The 23,351-nt window shown below is 27.6% G+C and overlaps 3 protein-coding genes across 4 annotated transcripts in view; 2 read left to right on the forward strand and 1 right to left on the reverse strand.

Annotated features, from left to right (window-relative positions):
• Positions 1-13,561, forward strand: part of LOC111683086 (protein neuralized) — a 36,076-nt gene extending 22,515 nt beyond the window's left edge. For both annotated transcript variants that reach the window (XM_023445118.2, XM_023445119.2), the window contains exons 2-3: positions 11,233-13,040; positions 13,164-13,561. In XM_023445118.2, the coding sequence (XP_023300886.2) occupies positions 11,233-13,040; positions 13,164-13,418 (2,063 nt within the window). In that variant the 3' untranslated portion in view covers positions 13,419-13,561. The remainder of the gene's footprint in view (positions 1-11,232; positions 13,041-13,163) is intronic.
• A 4,925-nt stretch (positions 13,562-18,486) lies between these two features.
• LOC111683088 (very long-chain specific acyl-CoA dehydrogenase, mitochondrial-like) lies at positions 18,487-20,552 on the reverse strand. The gene has a single exon (XM_023445123.2). It carries the CDS (start codon positions 20,466-20,468, stop codon positions 18,597-18,599), a length of 1,872 nt encoding a protein of 623 aa, XP_023300891.1. The 5' UTR covers positions 20,469-20,552; the 3' UTR covers positions 18,487-18,596.
• Positions 20,553-20,990: 438 nt separating this feature from the next.
• On the forward strand, positions 20,991-23,127 carry LOC111683092 (very long-chain specific acyl-CoA dehydrogenase, mitochondrial-like). Its single transcript, XM_046950828.1, has one exon. It carries the CDS (start codon positions 21,112-21,114, stop codon positions 22,981-22,983), a length of 1,872 nt encoding a protein of 623 aa, XP_046806784.1. The 5' UTR covers positions 20,991-21,111; the 3' UTR covers positions 22,984-23,127.
• The last annotated feature ends 224 nt before the right edge of the window (positions 23,128-23,351 follow it).

A 23,351-nucleotide genomic window follows, 5' to 3' on the forward strand; every position in this document is an offset into this window, starting at 1 on the left:
AGAAATTTGTTTTGGAAAAATTGAGAAAAAATCACTAGTTTGAATAAGATCGAAAGTTTAGAAATTTTAAAGATTTTTTTATTTGATTTTTGAAATTCCAATTTTGTAAAAATTTTGAAAAATGTCATAGATTTATTAAATTTTAAATAATTTTCAAGAAAAATTCATTAAAACTTGTAATTTTTTATACAAAATTTTAAACATTTTAAATTATTTTTTAAGATTTTTTTTTTATAAATTCCCAAAATTTTATAAAAAAGTTTTTAGTTTTTTTTCAAAACTTTCTTTTTATTTATTGCATTTTACCGTTTTGCCTTAAACAAAAATTAACCCTTTTTTATTGCTATAACATGTTCATTCATGCTGTAGCATGCTGCACGCTATAAAACTGTTATTTAGTTGTTGTATACAAGTTACAACATGTTGCAATTAATTCAAAATAGAGCACAAACATGGTTTATTATAATTTCCTAATAAAACAATAGATTTTATTTTTTATAATAAATCATATTTAATTAAACATTAGTTTGGATAAATAAAAAAAAAAACACTAAAAACATCATGCATAAACAAACCAAAATTAAACTCATAATGCTTTTAAAACTGAAATATTTTTCTGAAAAAACTCTTCCGTTTATAAACAAAAAATTACTCACTTATTAAGTCAATTTAAAAAAAAACCACACGTTTGAACCTTGATTTTTTTTCTTTGTATAGAAAACAAACAAACCTTCTTATGTTATATGTTTAAAAGCTATTTGTGGCTGGGAAAATATATTTTAAACAAAAAACATCAACAAACTCCAAGAAAATCATCATCGGCAAGATGTAAACATTAAGAGTAATGTCTTTTAAGCGCTTTTTTTAATAAAAGCTTTAAATTTGCAGCATATCATTACAATTATATAATTGACATTACTGTTTATTAGCGCAACTCTGTATTGTTATTGTTTACCTTTTAAGTTGTCATACCTGGCTTCTTGTATAATGCTAATGTTTATGTTTAAATAAGCGTTATTTATCCCTTTAAAACAGACAACAAGTTTAAAAACTCAATAATTACAACAATTACAATGTATTTTTTGACATTTTTGTTTACTAAAAACAAGTTATTAAATATTGTCAAAATAATGGCGAATTTAAGTAAAATAGTTCTCATTTGAGGTTTTTTTGTTCATTAAGAAATCGGCATTATACCTATACGTTTCTTTGCAGGAATTCATTATATACTTTTCTTTGCAGCAATTCACCTTAATTTTAGCCTTTTTTTCTTTAGTTTTCATTAACTGATTTTAGTTTTCCACGCACGTCTTTACTATTAAATTTATCTTTCTTGTTTTTATTATTTACTTCTCCATCTAAAAAACAGATCTTTATTATAAAGCTTATGACTATTGTGTAAAGTTTTATCTCTTTAACCTAAAGTTAAACAAAGATATTATCTTCCTCAATGAATTAAAGAAAACAACAGACATGTAGTGTTTTAGTTTTTTTTCTTCATTCATTCTTCTACTCTGTAGTTGTTGTTGTTTTTTTTTCTTCTTTTACAAAATTAACCAACAAATAATTAAACTATGAGTAAGTTTTATACTTTTTAGTAGTATTTGTGTTAGTAATTAAACACTGGCAGAAAGGTTAGTTTGATTTTATCCAAAAATTGTCATTTAATAATTTTGTTTATTAACAAAGTTTGTTATTTTCGTTTGTGTTAGATGTCAATGGTTTGTTTATGTTTTTGTTAGTGCTTGATTTATTTCTGTTACTTTTTCACTTGAAGTTTATGCTAAAGTATTGGTTTGTTTACTTTGGGTTAGAGTTGCCATATTAAGCGCGTTTTAGCTGAAAATTTAACTTAGTTAAAGCTAAAATGTAATATTTAAGGTTTTTGTGTAAAACTTTAAATTGTTAAAAGGAAAAAGAGTTAAAATTAATAAATATTTATTTAAACTAATTATTTTTAAAATTTTTATCAGTGTATTTTCTTTTATACTCTTTATTTGTTTGCGATCACTTGGTTTTTCTCTCTGTCTCTCTTTTTTTCGTTTGTATTACAACTATGAACTTCTTGAAAATTGTTAATCAATTTCTTTAAACTTCTCACGGTTTACTTTTAACCCATTTATGTAGTTTTTGTTGTTGTTAACTTTGCTATTTTTTAATTTAATGTTTGTTTATTTATTTTAAACATTATGTATTATATCTTATAAGGGGAATAAAATTGTATAAAACCTAAAGTAAATATAACCGATTTTGTTAAATAATAGAATAAACTATAAAACTTTTTTTGAAAGAAAATTTACATAATTAACACTTTAGTTAATAAATAAGTTAGTTTTTTGGGAAATTTTAAACGTTAAACACTTAATAATAAAATAAATTTCTTAATTTTCCTTTTTCTTTATTCACTTTGTTGAAATTCTTATTTTTTATCTCTTAACTACTTTTCAAATAACAATTTCTTATCTAAATACAATTGATTTTGCCAAAAATATATCAATAATATAGCGTAATCAGTTAAAATTTGTTTTATTAATTTATTACAATTGCAAAATGTGTCATCGTTTTAACAAGTTTATGACTTGTGTTTTGGCGAGTTTTTAATTTACCTGATTTTTGGAAATGGGGCTTTTTTGTTAATTACACAAAAATTAACTGATTTTTGTTTGTAATAGATAACATTAACTAATTGTTTAATAATAAATTTTTGTTAAAATGTTAACAGATTGTTGGTAAAAAAGATTAAACAGTTTTTGTTTATTTATAAATTAGCGGTGTTTAATCTTTGAAGTTTAAACTTTTAACCGGTTTTTAACATAAAAAGGGTTTAAACTTGGGTTTTAAGCAAAATAAAAATTATTTTTTTATATAAAGATACAGCTGCTTTTGTTAATACTTAAAAAAATGATTTTAAATTTTAGTCTTTTCAAAATTTCAAATTTGTGCACATAGTAAATTGCCAGCAATTTGAAATAATTGAAATAGTTATAGTTAAGCAACAGCTGCTCCTACTTTATGTACATGTATAATAAGTAGCCTAGATGCCAGCAAATAACCAACAACAACAACAACATATGTTTAAATATTTTCCTGTGTTATCTTTACGCACACGTTTTTCTTTGCCTTAACAATTTTCCCAATAATATACAAAAAGAACAAACATTTTTAAATTATTGAAATTCCTTTAAGCTGAGTTTTACAGAAAAATAAAAAACCGGCCCTCATATAATTTTGTAAAATGGAATTTTATCTCACCTGCAGTTATTACAGGTATTGAAAACTACAAAATTGCAGCTGTTTTTTTTCAACTCTCTATAGGTGGTGTTATTTTTGACATTTACCTTTTCTTTAAAACAGTTTTAATTTGTTGCTTTTGTTTGTTTGTTTGTTTTATCTTAAAAATATTGGAAATTATTTTTTGTTTAACAAAGTTTTGCAATAATATATACAACTTCCCTTTAACAGAAAAACATAACCAGATAAGATATAATGAGACAAACATTTTTGGTTTTTTTTAATAAATTTGCATAAATTATATATTTTGTTTATTTTAGGTTATAATAGTGGGTGCTTTTCAAAACGCGTATATATAAATATTTACTTTAATTATTATGGGAATATACATATATTTTTTTAAACACAAACTGGTTTTAACCTCTTTTTATATATATAACACATTTTGATCGCATTTAAATAGCATTCATTCTAAATATTTACAAAGTTTTTTTTATAATTTTGTTTTCTTAAATCAAATTCCCAAAGATTTTAATAATTTAAATCTTATTTTATAATAAAAATGATATTTTAAAAGGTTAAGTAATTCCAATTTCCTTATTCTAAATGAATAAAACTTTTTTGGCCGCTTTTAAAGTTTTGTAAGTTAAGTTTGCTGTCTGGCAACACTTACCCTCTGTGTCAAAATAAAATGTGTCAATAGTGTCCCTATAATGTATTAACACATTATCGTTTTAAGAAAATCGCTATTTTTTAAGGATATAAAGTGTTGTCAGTAAAGTTTTGTGTCTGGCAACACCTACTCTCTGTGTTAAAATAAAATGTGTCAATGATGTCCCTATAAGTTAACACATTAGCGTTTTAAGAAAATCGCTATATCTTTTAAGGATATTAATGATACAAGTTTTAATTGTTTAAAAATAACAAAATTCAATAAATTTTCTTTAAAATGAAGTTTTAAATTTGATCTGTTGATTATTTATTACCCTTTGAAAGTGTTACCATATTAGCGTTTTATAGAAAATCGAAATTTCCTTGTCTTTTAACTAAATCTATAAAAGTTTATAGAGTTTCTTTTTAAAATTTTAATTAAATAAAAAAAAACTTAACATGCTTGAGTGCTTAAATTGGCTAAAAACTAAAAACAAACCATTTTCTTTAATAAAGAAACAGTATTAAATTTTGTTATAACAAATAATATAGTAGCTGAAAAATAAAATATGCCGGTGATCATGTTGTTTGTATTTATTACATTGTAATGCTTCGATAAACAAGCTACATATATAATTTTCTTAAATCTATTGTAAAAAAAAACAGATAGATAATGAAACGGAAGAGAAAATTATACAGAGTCAGCCAGCCAGCACATATATAGAAAAATAAAGGCTAATAAACTTTATAAATTTATAGATATTTCTTTAAAAGAAAAGTGAAAAAAACTAAATAGTTTCTTTACATTTTCTAGAGTTGTAGAGAAGTACTTCTGTTGTAGGGATTCTAAATAAGTAAAAATAACTTGTCATATTTATGGTTCAGTGATGCATATACACACACAATTTTGTCTATATTCCTACATATGCATATAGTCTTATATATTGTATGTATTTATAAACATATAGACGATATGGTAGATTCTTAGAAGAGGTCTTATGCTTCAGTGATTTAAAGAACAAAAAAAAAAAAAATGAAATCAAATAAAATACATTTTAACACCACATAAGCACACAATTTGTTTTGTATATGTATTTCTTTAAAATAAAGAAATATTAAAAGAAATCGGCTTGTTTTTTGAAAAAATATACATATATATATATACAATTATTACTCATTTATAAGAAATTTCTGTATAGACTTTGTCTAACGCCTAAGTGTTTATTATTTAAAATTATAAACCATTTAAAAACCAGGCGTAGGTTGTTTGTCGTTTAGGTCACGTGTCGTCTAACCAGTTGATTATTATTCTTAAAACACACTTCTACAAAAAACAACATTAACAATAAAACTACACCCTAACACCCTGTTTTTTAGATTTTAATGACTTTTCCTAAACATCAATGAAAATCAAAGTCTAGCCTTTGAAAACCTTTAAAGCTAATTTGTTCATATTGTTAAGCTACAACGTGTGTCAACAATTAATTTGTTTTAAAAAACAAAAACAAACATTTTCATTTAAATGTACATATTTTTCTTTTTTAAACGGAAGTTCATAACAATAGTTTGCATTTTAATTTTTTATTACCTTAAAAGTGAAAAGCGACCTTTAAAGGTTAAATGTTATTTATATTAAAAATATGTTAACATGGTTTATTAAATTACCAAAATTTCAAACATACATACTCCCACTTTTATTAAATAAAAATAAGCAATCATTTAAACTATGTTAATTTTTGTGATTTCAAACAAAAATTTATCAATGAATATTTGGTTTTGATAAAAAAAAATTGCGTGGTCTCTTTACTACACCTGTAAATTTACTATAAAAGCCGTTTTTCTTTTTTTACTCCAAAACCCACTTAAAATTATTAAAATAACAATATTAACTAAACATGCGTGGTGTCATACAACTTAGATGTTTCAAAGATCGCTTAAACACCCATGCACAATTTTTAATAAAATACAAATATCAATTTCATAGAAAAACAAAGTAATTAAATAATATTGTCTTGATTTTCTTTAACAAAAAATTATGAAAATTTTAAAGAAAACACATTTAAAAACCTACGTTTGAATTTTAAAATATTTATGTAAAATATATAAAATTTGAAACATATTTTATTATATTATTTAATATTTTTTGTTCAAATGCTTAGTTTTTCAAATTTTTTCTGTTTAAGATACTTTTATTAAAAAATTTTCACTTTTCTTTAACAAAAACCGGCTATTTCCCATTAAAATCTATAAATTGGCAACACCTTTCAAGTAAAATGTAAACAATAGCTTATTTACCGTTATGCAGTATGAAAAATGTCTCACAATAGAAAAAATAATGATGCCAGATGTCAAAAAATGCTTTATTGGAAAAAGTTAAGATATTTGCCACAACATTCGTACAAATTAATAATTTGAGTAAAAATTAACACAAAACTTTAAAATTTAAAAAGAAATATAGCAAAATTTTAATTTATATATAAAAAAATTAAAATTTAGAAATTTAATGAAATATTATAGAAATATGAAGAATTTAATTAATTTAAATAAATAACGAATTCATACTTATAAATACTAAAAGGGAAAATTTCTATAAATTTTATCTTCAACACTACATTATTAAGTGTTTATGGGTTAGGCGATTATGTATAAAAAACCACAACTTTTTATATTGTTTTGTAAAATTCTATTATAATTAAAACATGATAATTATATCATACAAATTTTTATCACTATTCTTTGTATCATTCAAGCATATATACATACATATGCTTATAAACAGCTGAATATCTTTAAAGTACATGCTTAAAAATAAATGATGACGATAATTATTTGTTGAAGTAGTTTAAATAATAAACTTCAGCATATAAACAGACAAAAAAAGGGGTACTTAATTTATTGCTGTTGTTGTTGTAAACATCTTTAAGAGGAAATTCAACAAAGGGTGTTTAGAAAATAATGTTGTAGATTGTTTTTAGTTGTTTTTTGTTTAAATAAAACAAAACTTAAATAGAAATTTAATTTTTTAAGGTTTGACTTCATATATTATATAAAAAACATTTTGTGAGTTTTACTTAATGTACTTTAACTTAATTGACCTCTTAAGTGTGCTAAAATTTCTACTCTTTTCTTTTTTAGTTTAAGTCATTAGGTTTAAGATGGTTTTGTTTCAAAAAACCTCTAACCGCAATTGCTAGAGATTTTTTTCTTTTTTTTAAGGGAAAAATAAAAACATGTTTTACCCACTAAACATAAATATTTTAATAAAAAATATAGAGTTTTTTAAGCATTTTTTAGCACATTTATATAATTTTTTACTTTTATGAAAATTTTACAAATATAACAGAATTTTACTCAATTTCTTTGAATTTTGCATTAATTTTTAACAAAAAAACTTTTATCCATGTGGCATCATTGTCTGTTGACATTTAACAAAAGAAAGGAAGAAAGTGTTACCAACTTAGCAGTTTATTTGCAAAACAAACGATTTTAAGCAAAACATTAATATTTTATAATTTTTTATTAAAAATTATGCTAAAAATAACATACAATTTTTGTTAACTTTATATTTTAATAAAGAAAAAAATAAAATTAAAGCATTTAAATATTAAAATAAAATTGTGATAGCCAAAGTTTTTGTTTAAAATTTCAAAATTATTCTAAAGAAACCCATATTATTAATATTTACACTACACTACAGATCTGTCATGAGTTAAGTAATCATATGTGTAGATTATCAAATTACTTAGCGTATTTGTTTTAAAATATTATATTTTATTCCACTAACATTTCAAGCAAAGAGTTTATTAAACTTTAGTTTATAGTGAAGTGACCCATGATTATCCATTATTTTTTTTTGTACTACATTTGTTTTGATGTTGTGCAACACAGTCTGGATTTAGAATGTTCTTTTTTTTGCAACTAATATGTGTATTTTTTTATCTATATAGTCTGCTTGTTTTTATTTAATAATAAATGAGCTTAAAACGGAAGTGTGTATTTCTTGTTTTTTTTTTTTGTATTATTTTTCCATTTTTTGCGTCTTCTTTATTTAAACTTAAGCTGGTTATTTTTTTAGTTTAACACTCTAGTTCTGTTCCTAAAGGAAATTGTGGTAGTTATAAGCTTATATATGGCTTCTGTTAAATAAAAGTTATTTAAACCTGTTAAAGGTGTTAGAAAATATAAAGTTTCTTTTTTTTTAATTTTTTATATAATTTTAAGAAAATTACATTTTTATATATAATTTTCCTGTGTAAACATTAACATTTAAGTTTTTCCAACTTAAACGAAAAGAAAAAAAATTTAAAATCATTTATGTTTAACGTGGGAAAAAATCTTTTTACCATTCTTGTACATCTGCTATAACTAATGCAGAGAGTTTTTTTCTTGTCTCTCTTGTTATGCTCTCAGTTATGTCAAAGATTTCTCGATTTTTTAAACAACCTGCATGTAATTTTTTGCAATTTGCAATTGTTAAGCTTATTTTTAAACTATTAAACCACAAAAAAATTATGTTGTCTTTGAAAAAAGTTGTATAAAGTATTTGAAACTAACAACTGATTCACGATAATTTGTGTTTCTTTTTTCATTTTTTGTTTCTTCTCTTGAGCGTGGGAATTTTTCTTGAGTTTGTTAAAAAAACAAAAAAAAAAAACATTAAAATAAAACGAGCAATTTCAAATTCAATAAATTAAAAAAGCAAATACACTGTAAATCAGGTTTCTTTTACTGGTTACATGATGAAATCATTAGATTGTAATATAAAACACAACATTCGAGAAAAATGTAAATATTGTTTTAAATATAAGCACTTAATCTAACGCAAAAAACGCTAAATTGTCAAGGCTTAGTAACTAAAAAACAATTGGCATCTTCCTGTGTACAAGTGTTGTTAATTAAGTGCTTTTTTGTGAGGTTTAAAACAATTTATACTTTTTTTGTAAAGTTTTTTAATTGATGATATTTTATGTATATATAAAGTTTAAAAATAAATTCCTTTATAGGTAATATGTTTTTTAAAAAAGACTAAGGATGTGGTTAAATGTTTTTTCTCGACTAAATTTAGCACATCAACGACATGTGTATAAAAAGAACAAAAAACCCCAAAAAACAAGTTCAAAAATAACATTTACAGAAGCTTTTTTACACAAAAAAATATAAATGCTTAAAAATGTGAAGGGAACATAAGGATGATAGCTTGTCTTGGCGCGTGCCATCCATAATAACAATAAACTAACTGGCGACATAAAAAAATCAAGAAAAAAATGCACATGTTCAGAAAGTAAACCCTCAACATTTCAACATACCTCGCTACCCTCGTTGATAATGGAAAAGAAAACGAAAGATAAATTTATAAAATTTTTGAAGAAGGGCATGTGCCAGCTGGCGTTTTTTATAAGGAAAAAAAGAAGACTTAAAATAAAACCTGATTTAAAACAAACTGAAAAAAAAGATCTTTAAGATAAATTTTCAGAAATATAAAGAAAATAAATAATTTAAAAGTCTCGACTATAGTTAAAGAGCAGGTAGAGTTTATAAAAATAGGGGTTGATCTTTTAATATTTAGTTTAGTAGTAAATGGGAAAAGGGAAAAGAGCGTTACAAATTATGCTACAATGACTTAAAACTTTAGTCTTTGTACATTAGGGGTAGTTTTTGATCCCCTTAACTCAAACATATATAGGAAAAAAACGACAGATGTTTTTTCTTATACAAATAATTAAACAAAAAATTTTGTTAGTGGTTTCTTTTATGCCAGAAAAGGGATATTTTGAAAGAGAACAGAAATTATTAGGTAGTTTTTTTTAAGATTAAACGAAAATCTTAACAAGAAATTTGATATATTTCAAGAGTTCAATGTATTCCTTGTGTATATTTCAATAATTATGAATATTAGTTTAACTTCCGCTTCTTTTCTTTTTAACCACTAAACTGATTTATATCTCAAGACTGCTTTAAATCGGTGTGCTTAAATAACAGTAGAGTAGAGGAAGAAAATAAACCGCTTTTTAAGGAAGTTTAAACACGTCCTAACAAACATGTCTGAAGAGAAACAAAATCTATAACAAACATTGATTTTACTTCCGTTCTAAGAAATTTTTAAGACAAGATCTGCTTGCTGGTGTGTTTAACCTTATTAATGGATGAAAAACTTATTATGCATAAATTACGTTTTATTTTTCTTTAATGTTTTTTCTGCCTTAAATTTAGGTTAGAGTTTTTAATATTCCTCTAACGTTTAAAGAAAATTCCATGGCTATCCACCAAGCTGCTATACAACGTCTTAAAGTAATAATTATAGAAAAAAAATGTACAAAGGAAATCACGTTTTTTCATTCATACATACATACATACATACATACATACATACATACATACATACATACATACATACATACATACATACATACATACATACATACATACTTTTAATGCTTAACAATTTGTTCATTAAACACTAGTTTAATGCTTTATAAATAAAAAAAATCATTGTTTTTTTTTAAATTCTTCTTTTTTATGTTTGAGCATTTTGTGATTGTTATGTTAAGGAAATCATTAGAAAAACATGACATATTACTAGATTAATAGTTAGAAATTTAGTCAAATTCCTAGAGTTAATTTAATTTGTTAAGTTATTTTGCTAAAATGATGATTAAATATTTTTTCCTAAAAAAAACGCGTAAAAAAACAAATCATTGGCCATACTTAAAATCTACCGTTAAGATGTTGTCAAAACAATGTAAACATAATTAAAGAGTTGCCAATTTTGACAAATTAATATGATGGTAATATTACCATCACATCAAGAGAGATAAGGCAGTATTGATTGAGGCTGTATTAAAACTAATGAAAATATTAGATGAAAAGTAATTCTTTCTTACAAAATTTAAAACCTAAATATTTCTTACATTTCTGATTGTGTAAAATAACTAAAAATAGCTTCCAAAACAAACAAAATGTTCGTTTTTCATGCAATTTTTCTTTATGCATTTTTATATTTGTTTTATTACAATATTTTGTACAATTCTCTTAGGATTTCATTTTGAAACAAGTGTTCCGCATTATTGTCTGAGATAATTGTCATGTGTATTAAGGGTTTTTCATTTATGTTTAGTAATTCGAACAAAATTACTTGCAACTGATTGTTTCTATTGAAAAGCGTTATTTCCACCCCTCAGCTAGAAATATAACTAATTTCAGTTGCAAATCATTTCTGAAATAAGGGAAGAACTATCTGTAAACAAATAATTGCTTAACATTTTTGTCAAAGCATTTTAATATCTTAATATTTTCTTTTAAAAATTCAACTAAAACACAACTAATTTTCATAAATTTCTTATTCTTTTTTAGTACGTCGTTCACCATCATCTTGCCCGGGACCCAATAACTTGCCACCCCTACAATTTCATCATGTGCATGGTGATAATATACGCATTTCTCGTGATGGCACGTTGGCTAGACGTTTCGAGAGTTTTTGTCGCGCCATTACCTTTTCCGCTCGTCCGGTGCGCATTAATGAAAGAATTTGTGTAAAATTTGCTGAAATTTCAAACAATTGGAATGGTGGCATACGTTTCGGTTTCACTAGCAATGATCCTGCCACTCTTGAGGGTACGCTGCCCAAATATGCCTGTCCTGATTTGACAAATCGTCCTGGGTTCTGGGCTAAGGCTTTGCATGAACAATACTGTGAAAAAGATAATGTTTTATATTATTATGTCAATTCGGCGGGAGATGTTATTTATGGTATTAATAATGAGGAAAAGGGTGTGATATTGTCGGGCATTGATACCCGAGGTTTACTATGGACTATTATAGATATTTATGGTAATTGTACGGGTATTGAGTTCTTAGATGCCCGCATTTATATGTATCAACAAAGTGGTGGCGTAGGCTTGCCTCCCGCCTTAATGGCTCCCGGCATGACCGGTACTTTACCGGGACCTCAGATGGCTGGCCTTAATCCTCATCATCCTAATCAACAATCTAGAAGATCTTTACCTGCAGGCCAGTATGAACATGAGTTGGAGCGTACGGTTATGACTTCTATGCAGTCACTTAATTTGACCGGTGACCAGGTGGCTTTGGCCTCTGATTTAGCCAATGGCTTGCCTCCTTTAAGATACAATGCCAATGGTCGTTTAATACCAGTGCCCTTTCACATTACCAAAGGACGTAATGTACGTTTATCACATGATCGTTTTATAGCCTCACGCACGGAAAATGATTTCTGTCAGGGTTATGTTTTCACTGCCCGTCCCATAAGAATAGGCGAGAAGATAATAGTGCAAATATTGAAAACTGAACAAATGTATGTGGGAGCATTGGCTTTGGGTTTGACCTCATGCAATCCATCGGCCCTGCAGCCCGGTGACTTGCCCAACGATTCGGACTTTCTATTAGATCGTCCCGAATACTGGGTGGTGAGCAAGGATATAGCAGCCGCTCCCCAAAGAGGCGATGAAATAGCCTTCTTTGTGGCACCCAATGGTGAGGTGACCATTAGCAAAAATAACGGCCCCGCGGTAGTGGTGATGCATGTTGATCAATCTTTACAATTGTGGGCCTTTTTAGATGTCTATGGATCCACACAATCGGTGCGCATGTTCCGTCAACAACTGCCCAATATGGTCAATTATCCGCCCTCAGCCGTGGCCGGCTCCTCGCAACGCATAGTCAACATACCCGTTTCCGAGTCTATTAACAGTTTGAATAGTCAAATCTCCGATAATCGCAAAATCATACACCCCTCCCAGCTAAATGTAACACACGGCACTATAAGCGCCTCCACCTCCACATTGGCCTCGATGCAATCGACTAATAATTTGGCGGCCGGTACCACCTCAGGTATATTAAATGGTACTTGCTCACCACCCTCAGGCGGTGGACGTATGATTAGTATGCCCTCGACTGGTGAAATGATACAAATACAACCGAATGGTGGCGGTACTGTGTTGGTGGTAAATCTACCGCCTGCCACTTCAGCCATGGATTTGAATAGTGCTCTGTCTGCCTCACAGGCACGCATCAATCAGACAACGAATACAGCGAATGCTGCTGCAGCTGCTGCCGGCGGCAACTCTTGTTCAAGTGGTGCCAGCAGTAGTTCAAATGTTAATACTTTAGTGGGAAATCTAACAAACGCACAATTTATGGAGGTGAGTTAATAATTGATAGTAGTGTTTTTTTTATAAAGTAAAAATTGTTTTTCAAATTGTGGAGCAATTTAAAAGTCAAGGTTATAGATTTAATTGATTTTTTGTTTTTCTTTTTTGTTTCAGCCCCACACTGCCTCATCAATAGCTGCTAATAATTGTGCCTCGGTTACCAGTCAAAAACTAATTGATCATAGCGATTCTGCCGGTGCTGAATGTACCATTTGCTATGAAAATCAAATTGATTCAGTTCTTTACAGTTGTGGTCATATGTGCATGTGCTATGACTGTGCCATTGAACAATGGCGTGGTGTAGGCGGTGGACAGTGTCCTCTTTGTCGGGCTGTTATTAGAGATGTTATACGCACTTATACCACATAAGTTTTCTCAATAAAAATAACTACTGCCCAAGTTAAGCCTAAACAAGAACTGATTAGATTTTTTTTAACAAAGAAAAAGAGAGTGAAAAAGATGTATACAATATGAATGGAAAAAACGAGATCCTATGGAAACTTGATTATATTTAAAAAAAAAAACAGACAGACTCGCAAACTTTAATAATTAATAACTAACAGAAAATACTAAAGTTTTAAAAAACAATTTACTTTTTTTCTGTTAAGGTAATATTTTTTGCCCAAAAAAATATGAAGTATATTAAAAAATAAATTATATATATTATTCTTAATATGGACGAAATTTAAATATTTAAATAAATGTATTTCTTTTTCTTAGTTTATTTATATTTAAGTATTATGTGATTTTATTATAATTGTATTATAGTTTTTAAAAATTAAACAACAAAAACATACACAAATTTTATATAAAAACTTGGATTTAATTGTAGCTCTTTTTATAAACTAAAAAAAAACAAACAAGGCCTTTTATTTAATTAAATGAAATTTTGTTTTTAAACTTCATACATCATTATTATTTAATTGTTTAGTAAATATGTTTTAAAAGCCCAAATCCAAATTAGTAGTTTTATATTAAAACCAAAGTTTTTTTTTTTAATTTTTTCAAAATTTACACTTTTTTTGCTAAATTTTGTTTTATTTTTATGGGAATTTAGATAAAGTGCAACATTTTTATTTTTAAATTTTGTTTGATTTTTTTTTAAAGTTTTGGTGCTGATTTTGGCGTACAAAAAGAAAACACATTTTAAAAACTTAAAATTATAAAGAAAAGTTTAAAATTAACAAAATTGTATTAAAAAAAATTAAAAATTTTCACAGAAAAATTTTGTTTTTAAAACAATTTACTAAAACTGAAGCGATAATTAACGAAAAAATTAAGCTTAAATTTCTATAAATATTAAACAACATAGAAGAATTTTGTAAATTATAAAACAATGTGGTTTTATTATATTTTTATAAATGACATAAAGTTTTAAAGCGAATAATAATGTTTTTGTATAAGTAACTAATTTCACATAAAATTAAAGAAATAAAAATTGTCAAAAAAAAACTTAAGAAAATTTCCCATAATAACTTAATTTATTAAAAAATAATGAAAATCCCTTTAAAATATAGCAATTTCATTGAAAAATTAATAAATTTGTAAACAAAATATAAGTTCGGCAAAATTCGTTAATATTTACAAATGTAAACAATAACAAACAATATGGTTTACATTTGTCAATAATACAAGGATGCCAGATAATTATCATTAGGCAGTGATGCCAAATATGAAATCTAAAAAGGCAGTAATGCCAAGCAAAACAAGAAAAATACCGTGATACAATAATATAAAAAAAAAACAAAGCAATTCGTCTTAATTAAACAATTTTTAAAAGCTAAACTAAACAAAAAAAAAACTACAAATAACAAAAATACAATTATTTTTGTTATTAAAAAAGGATTTCGAAAATCTTGATATAAAAAATATAAATAATAAAAATAAAATTATTTTTGTTTAAATAGAAAAAAAATCAAAAAATAAAGAATTAAAAAGCAAAACAAAAAGAAAACGAACAAGAACAAGAAAATTCAAATTAAAACCTTAACTTATTATACAGAATTTTTTTCTTAAAATTCTTATAAAAAAAAAACGACTCTACTTTTCCTTTTTAAAATCAAAATATTTAAAAATAATTTAATAAGTAGAAAAAAAAAACGACAAATACAATTATGACTTATAAACAAAATATTTTCTTTGAAAAAAAATCCAAAAAATGCTCAAACATAAACTATATTTATATGCAAAGATTAGCCCAAAACTTATTATATAATTTATTATTTTTTTTATAAACAATAATTTTTAATTTAATTATTATTTTAATTATAATTTAATTATAATTTTTTTATTTACATAAACCCCTTAAAAAACAAAAGGAAGACATTTAAACTTATAATTACTTGCTCTAAATTCAACATAATAATTTTGCTTATTTTGTATTAGTTTTAAAATTTTTTATTTTTTTAATTTAAGTTTCATAATATTATGTTCTAATTTAATATTGTATTTTTATTTCTAGTCACCACACAATAATTTAATAAAAACAAGTAAAAAAATAAACAAAAAAACATATTTTCATACCACAAATAAATAAAAAATAAACAAAACAAAATAGTTTTTTATTAAAAAAAACACAACTTTTACCACAGCACTTAAAAAAATAAAGAATCTAACATAGTTCCACATATTTGTAATAAAAACAAAATTTTAATGAAATGACAAATACTTTAACTAAATATTAAAAAAAACAACAAAAAGGCCAATCAAAAAAAATTAAAAAAAAATCTAAAAATTCTATAAACATCACCCAAAATTTAAATTATTTTCCCTTTCTTTTTATTTAAATAATTAATTTAAATTATATTTTTTTATATATTTTTATTTAAAACTAAATCATACATACGAATATTGTTAAACCTTTTTAAAAATTATGACTATAAAAATTGAATCCTATAAAGAAATACACAAAAATCTAAACCGTCATCAAAAAAAAAAAACTATGAAACTTTGTTGCAAAGCAGTTAGAACTCAAACCCAAATGGAAAACCTTTAAAAGAAATGAAAATTATTAGTATTAAAAAAAAATGTTTGAAAACATAAAACAAAATAAAAAGAAATTTATGAATGAAATACAAAACTATATATGGAAAATTGGAATTTTATTTAAATACATTAGAAACATGGAAAGTAAATAAAATTGTAAGTATACACTAGACTAAAGAAATTGAGTTTAAAATACTTTTTCTGAACAAAATTAGGTTGTTTCTCAGTTTTCATTGTAAAAATATGTTTTTATATAAACTTTTTATAAAATTTTTTCTTTTAAAATAAATTTAAATCTTTTTTCTTATGTTTTTATAATAGTTTCCCTTTAAGGTTTAAATTTCAAAAGATTTTTAAAATATTTAACGTTTATTGCCTTATTATAACTACTGGCAACATCTTTTTTTCTGTTGTATATGGCAACACTTTACTATTTCTTGTTGGCAACGCCTTTTATCCAAAATGTAACTCTAATCTGGCATTACCCGATTAATTTTGTCGTTTACTGTTAATTAAAAAAACTAAAATATTTTTATTTTTTACTCTAAAATTAAAAAAAGTTGATAAATCTATAAAACAGTGTCGTTGTTGTGTTTATTTAGTGTTTGTGCTTAACTTTAGTATAATATACACATTATAAATAGCTTTTAAAATTTCTTTAAAAAATATAATACAAAATTTGTTGTGTACTTTTGCTATTTTATTTTGTTGCAAAAAGTACTTATAAATTAACATTACTTATTAACTAATATTATTTTATATTAGTTTTATCAATTTGTATTATTTTTATATGAAATTTACTTATTACAATAGTTTAAATTGTAAAATTAAAATTAAAATTAAGCGTACATTTCACTTGAACCTGATCATGTCGCAACATGTTTGAAGTTGTTTATGACGCCATTGAAAATGTGTAGCACCTGCATAGCGTTTGTATATACATACCTATTTATTATTTAGTTTTTATTCTATAAAACAAAATATTTAATTCATTCATAATTCAGATCTGAGTGAAAGAAGACGGTCGTGTATTTGACATTATCGTTTAAGGGGAATAAGAACGTCCTTTTGCTTCGAGAGTTTAAAGTTTCATATATTGGAAACTTTTTGCATGCAGTACTGACAGTTGTTGTTGTAGCAGCGACACGTGTAAATTCAGTTTGTCTGGGTTGACAATCCTTGATCGTTGTTCATTGAACTCCGAGTCGTTCCGGTGCAAAGAACCGTGGCAGTAATTGTTGATGGTGTTTTGTATTCACAGGCCAAATAAATCTTTATTGCGTTGCAACTAAGTAGCTTTAACTGCAAACAAACAAAGTGATCTGTATAAGAATCTCGACCACTTACACAGAACTAATTTTGTGTCTAACACCAATGTAGAAATTGTTAAAGTACATGATCCATTTAAGTAATTCCAAAGCTACTCCTCTGAAAAACATTATAGGAGTACATTATTCGTTTAATAGTCCTATGTAATGCAGACGTTGTCTATTTAAAAAAAAACAGGGTCCATGGTCTGTATTACATAGTAGTGGATTATATAGTCGCATAATTTTTGCAAAATATTAGTTATGCGATTGTTTCTAGATACACCCTCTAATGTCTAGGAATATAGGATCAATTGAGAGAGAATCTTTTGCACCTAAAGTGCATAATGAAATTTTCTAAGTATTGTGATTGAGAATCCCTGGTAAAAAGTGTTTCTTTATTATTTTTCTTGTTTTTAGTATTTTTATTTTTTGCACGGTCTGCCGATCATGACTTTCTCATTTTATATGTTTAGTTTATTTCAACTAATTGTTTTTTTTCTGTTTTATGTAAATAACAACATTCAATTCCTTAACTAAAAAAATTGCAAATTGTTTAATGTTTTTTTAGTTTACGTTTCTTGTCTTGAAAACAAGGAAAAAGAGAAAAACATTTAGAAATTTTTGCGGTTAAAACTTTTAAATAGATTTGTAAAATGTGTAATGAGTACACAAATTCAAGGACAAAATAATTATACTTCCCTTAGACAGGTAGGGCGTTTGAAAATCGCTCTGTCTTGAGTCTTGTGATAACATTATTTTTCATATTTTTGCCATTTTTTGTTTTTATATTTTATGTGAAGATTATTTTTGTTGCTGGACTTTGACCTACTTTTTTTCTTATTTCTTTCTATTGGCAAACAAATTTTTGTTGTTGTTTATATTTATTTATAAGTACTTTGTTGTTAAAAATGTGTTTCTTACACATTGGACTTTGTACTGGCGAAACTAGTTTGTTTGTTAACATTTGTTATTGTACATTATGACGTAGTTGCCCCTCAACTAGTTGTTTACTAAGAAACAAGTTTATCTCTTTCTATTAAAGTTCAATAGCTAATAAACATTTTGATTAAATGTATACTAACACTAATCTATTTATATTGATAAAATAAAATTAACACACATTTTTTTTATATTCACTAATATCACTTTATAAGTAGAAATTTATTTAATTCGTATCGTTTCTAATTAATTTATTATAAAAATATTTAACAATTATTCCTGATAATAATACTAATACTAGGTTTTATCTCGTTTATTCTATAACATGGGTCGTATTAACAGTACCATGCTGTATGATATTTTGAGCAATGGCGGACATATCTTTGTAATGACTTAATTGTTGACTGGAGGTAGCTTTGCGTAAATTGGTGCGTGCACTTTCATTGGCCTGATAACACCAAGCCTTAGCCATATTCAATTCATGTTCAGCGGTGGGCAATTGTTTCTTAACAGCTCGGCTGGAACGTGATAGGACCACTACCATGGAATAAATATCAATGGCAGCATCAGCTAATCTATTAAGAACATTCTGTTGATGTACAATGTTTTTGCCATATTTCAATAAAAGTGATTCCACTGTCTGACCAAACATGTCTATACATTCGGCAGCAGCTTTGCCATGTGATTGTAAGTCGGTGACGACATAAGGTGATAAGTCAGTACCGCCAATACCCACAGTGCTGGCAGCACGTCTTGAGGCTTCTTTAAATATTAAACCCAAATTGGCGGCAGGATTTTTAAAGGCTCTTTGCAATTCTTTCAAATGCGAACCGGCATATTGTATGCCTGTCAAAGCCACAAACAGTCTCAAGATATCATTGGTGCCTTCAAAAATTCTGAAAATGCGCAAATCACGCATTACTCTTTCGAGGCCAGTTTCTTTCATGAAGCCCATGCCGCCTAAAATCTGTATGGATTCATCGCAAACATACCAGGCTGCCTCGGATGCGAAAATTTTCGATATGGCTGCTTCTAAATGGTAATCTTGACTACCAGCATCCATGTTTTGGGAAATTTGGAAAGCCATTGATTCGGTGGCATATTGTATCATATTCATTTGGGCAATTTTCTCCTGTATGGCTGAATATTCCTTAAGTTTTTTGCCAAATTGTACACGATTGTTAACATGATCCACAGCCTTTTCAATGCAATATTTCATGGTGCCCGCCAAGGTGGCACCCATGCCAAAACGACCATTATTTAAAATGTTCATTGCCACTTTAAAACCTTCACCCTCTTGGCCCAAAACATTTTCTATTGGAATCTTAACATCTTCGAAGTATACCTCAGCTGTGTTAGAGCATTTAATACCCATTTTCTTCTCGGGTGCACCATTGGTAACACCACCAAAGCCTCTTTCCACTATAAATGCAGTAACTTTGTCCTTCTTTTCACCGGTCACTTCGTCGGTAATTTCTGTCTGGGCAAAGACAGTCATAATATCGGCAATACCACCATTGGAAATCCATATTTTTGAACCATTCAATACATAATGTTTGCCATCGGCAGATTTTACTGCTCTACACTTAATGGAGCCAGCATCTGAACCGGCACTGGGTTCGGTCAAAGCAAAGGCAGCATATACTTTTCCCGTTGATACTTGTGGCAAATATTTGGCTTTTTGTTCGGGAGTACCGTACAGCAAAATACCTTTGAAACCAATACTTTGATGAGCACCAATAGTAATACCCAAACCCAAATCATTGGCACCTACAATTTGGCAAAGTCTACCATACTGGGTGTTATTCAAACCCAAACCACCATATTCATTGGGCACCTGCATTGAAAAAGCACCCAATTCCCATAATTGGTCTAGAGTTTGATCATCAATTTTTGAATTTTCATCGTTTCTGGCTGCATTATTAACTTCGGTAAAGAATGTTTCCAAGGGATCTAACAAACTGCCTACCAGTTCTTTATCATCTTGCGTCAGCACATCGGGATAGGGAAATACCTGTGTCGACACTAGATTACCACGGAAAATATTTGCCATAAACGAGTGATTTGTTTTGGGTTCCTGTTTAGTTTCATGCTTAACACTAGCCTTGGGCACGGCGGCTGCATAAAAACGCACCAAATTATTTCCCTTAGGAGTTTGTAAAATTTTCTGTCCGATCCTCAACATTTTTTCGACGTTATTCACTTTTTTTCACTTTTGCAATACAACTTTAACAACTGGACTTTGATCGTTAACTAATTTCATCTAAACAAGCTGTGGAGGCTAATACTAAAAAATAATTTATAAATAACAAAGAAATTAGTATTGCCAGATGTTGTTGCTTAACGTTGACATTTCTTGGGGAGGCAGTGTTAACGGATTATTTAAACATATTATAGTGGGGGTATTGTGACAAATTGATTTTCACTACAAAAATTTGATGAAATTTTAATAATAAATTATGATGGTAGTTCATATCTGGCATTTTCATAGAAAATACTCTATGCTTGTACTTACTAGCAACAACTACTAACTTCATCGATAGATAATTAAATAAATAAGTAGATAGATATATATTATGAGGCACTTGTTGTCTATTTGTTTTGGGTATCACTACAACAAATCCATCTGGCAACCAACTTAGCAATAGCAATTATATTATTGTTTTTGTACAAAAAAGAGGTTTCTTCCGGCATCACTGTTAGTTACAAATAAACATTGAGCAACAAGATTTGTTTGTGAAAAGAAGTGAGTGGCGGAGCAAAGTCCAAGATAATAACACATATACTATAATTTTTATACGAACGAAATAGAAAAAGTCCTAAACAAAATGCTGAAAATTGGAAAAAAAGTGATACAAGTACCTAAAACGCAATACATTCTAAGATACTCTACGGCTGCCGTGCCCAAGGTGAAAGTTCAAAATGAGGTAAAAGAGGATAAGAAAACGAATTACTCTTTTATGGCCAATATTTTCCGAGGAAATTTAGTTTCACAACAAGTATTTCCCTACCCAGATGTTCTTAGTTCAGAGGACAAGGAACTAACACAAAGCTTAACAGAACCTTTTATAAAGTTTTACGAAGAAGTTAATAATGCTGCTAAAAGTGATGAAGATGGCAAGACAGACGAAAAAACCTTGGATAAATTGTGGGAATTGGGAGGTTTTGGTATACAAGTGCCACAAGAATATGGTGGATTGGAATTGAATAATACACAATATGGACGTCTTGGTCAAATTGTGGGTTACCATGATTTGGGTTTGGGTGTTACATTGGGTGCCCATCAAAGTATTGGCTTCAAAGGCATCTTATTGTATGGCACTCCCGAACAAAAAGCCAAATATTTGCCACAAGTAGCTACCGGTAAAGTATTTGCCGCATTTTGTTTAACTGAACCCAGTGCCGGTTCAGATGCCAGTTCTATTAAGTGCAAAGCTGTCAAATCGGCCGATGGTAAACATTATATATTGAATGGTTCCAAAATTTGGATTTCCAACGGTGGCATGGCCGATATTTTCACAGTATTTGCTCAAACGGAAGTTGTTGACAAAGTCACGGGCGAGAAAAAAGAAAAACCCTCCGGTTTCATAGTAGAACGAGCATTTGGTGGTGTTACCAATGGTGCTCCTGAAAAGAAAATGGGCATTAAAGCTTCCATTACAACAGAAGTCTATTTTGAAGATGTTAAAATACCCGTTGAAAATTTATTGGGAGAAGAGGGTGAAGGTTTTAAAGTGGCCATGAATATTTTAAATAATGGTCGTTTTGGCATGGGTGCCACCATGTCGGGAACCATGAAATATTGTATTGAAAAAGCAGTGGATCATGTTAACAATCGTGTGCAATTTGGTAAAAAACTCAAAGAATATGAGGCAATAAAAGAGAAAATTGCCCAAATGAATGTTTTACAATATGCCACAGAATCGATGGCTTTTACCATTTCACAAAACATGGATTCTGGTAGTCAAGATTATCATTTAGAGGCAGCCATTTCAAAAGTATTTGCTTCAGAGGCAGCTTGGTATGTATGCGATGAAGCTATACAAATACTCGGAGGTATGGGTTTCATGAAAGAAACTGGCTTGGAAAGAGTAATGCGTGATTTGCGTATTTTTAGAATTTTTGAAGGCACCAATGATATCTTGAGATTATTTGTAGCTTTGACTGGTATACAATATGCTGGCTCGCATTTAAAAGAATTGCAAAAAGCCTTTAAAAATCCTGCTGCCAATTTGGGTTTAATATTTAAGGAAGCTTCAAGACGTGCTGCCAGTACGGTGGGTATTGGAGGTACCGACCTTTCTCCCTTTTTAGTAACAGAATTGCAAGCTCATGGCAAAGCCACCGCTGAATGTATAGACTTATTTGGACAAACTGTGGAGTCTCTTCTCATTAAATATGGCAAAAATATTATACACGAACAGAATATTCTTAATAGATTAGCTGATGCTGCTATTGATATCTATTCCATGGTTGTGGTCTTGTCACGTTCAAGCCGTGCAGTACAAAAACAACTTATTACCGCTGAACATGAAATAAACATGACAAAAGCCTGGTGTTATCAGGCTAATGAAAGATGTCGAACAAATCTTCGTAATGCTACCTCAAGTCAACAGATTTTACACTATAGACAATTATCCGAAATAGCGAAACAAATAACGGAAGCTGGTGGAGTAAATACGACACATGTACTTGAATAGAGAATTTCGAAATGCGATAGTAAATGCTTTAGTTATGTGTTTTATATATAGTAAAAGTTATTTCATAAAGATTTGTAATATATTTAGGAATAAACGATAAAATTAATTTTGTAAATTAATAAAATTATAATTTATTTGTTGAAATTGGAATGAAAAACTCTTTTTTTGGGGTTGAAAAACTGTTTTTCGGAGTGCACAAGTATTCTTGTGCTAAAAAACTGTTTTTAGGTGAAAACTAGTCAAATCTGTTTTTGGGGCATGAGGCCAAAAAATTAAATTACGAATAAAAGTAACATTTCTGTAACCTTTAACTTTGATAATTCTTTAATTGATCATTTTAAACAACCAGACCATTTTATATATATTTC

The sequence above is a fragment of the Lucilia cuprina genome, chromosome 4, assembly GCF_022045245.1.
Source record: "Lucilia cuprina isolate Lc7/37 chromosome 4, ASM2204524v1, whole genome shotgun sequence".
NCBI lineage: Eukaryota > Metazoa > Arthropoda > Insecta > Diptera > Calliphoridae > Lucilia > Lucilia cuprina.

Bases quoted from the DNA above. Each gene is read 5' to 3' on its own strand.
- LOC111683088 (XM_023445123.2), bottom strand. From the start codon at position 20,468: ATGTTGAGGATCGGACAGAAAATTTTACAAACTCCTAAGGGAAATAAT.
- LOC111683092 (XM_046950828.1), top strand. From the start codon at position 21,112: ATGCTGAAAATTGGAAAAAAAGTGATACAAGTACCTAAAACGCAATAC.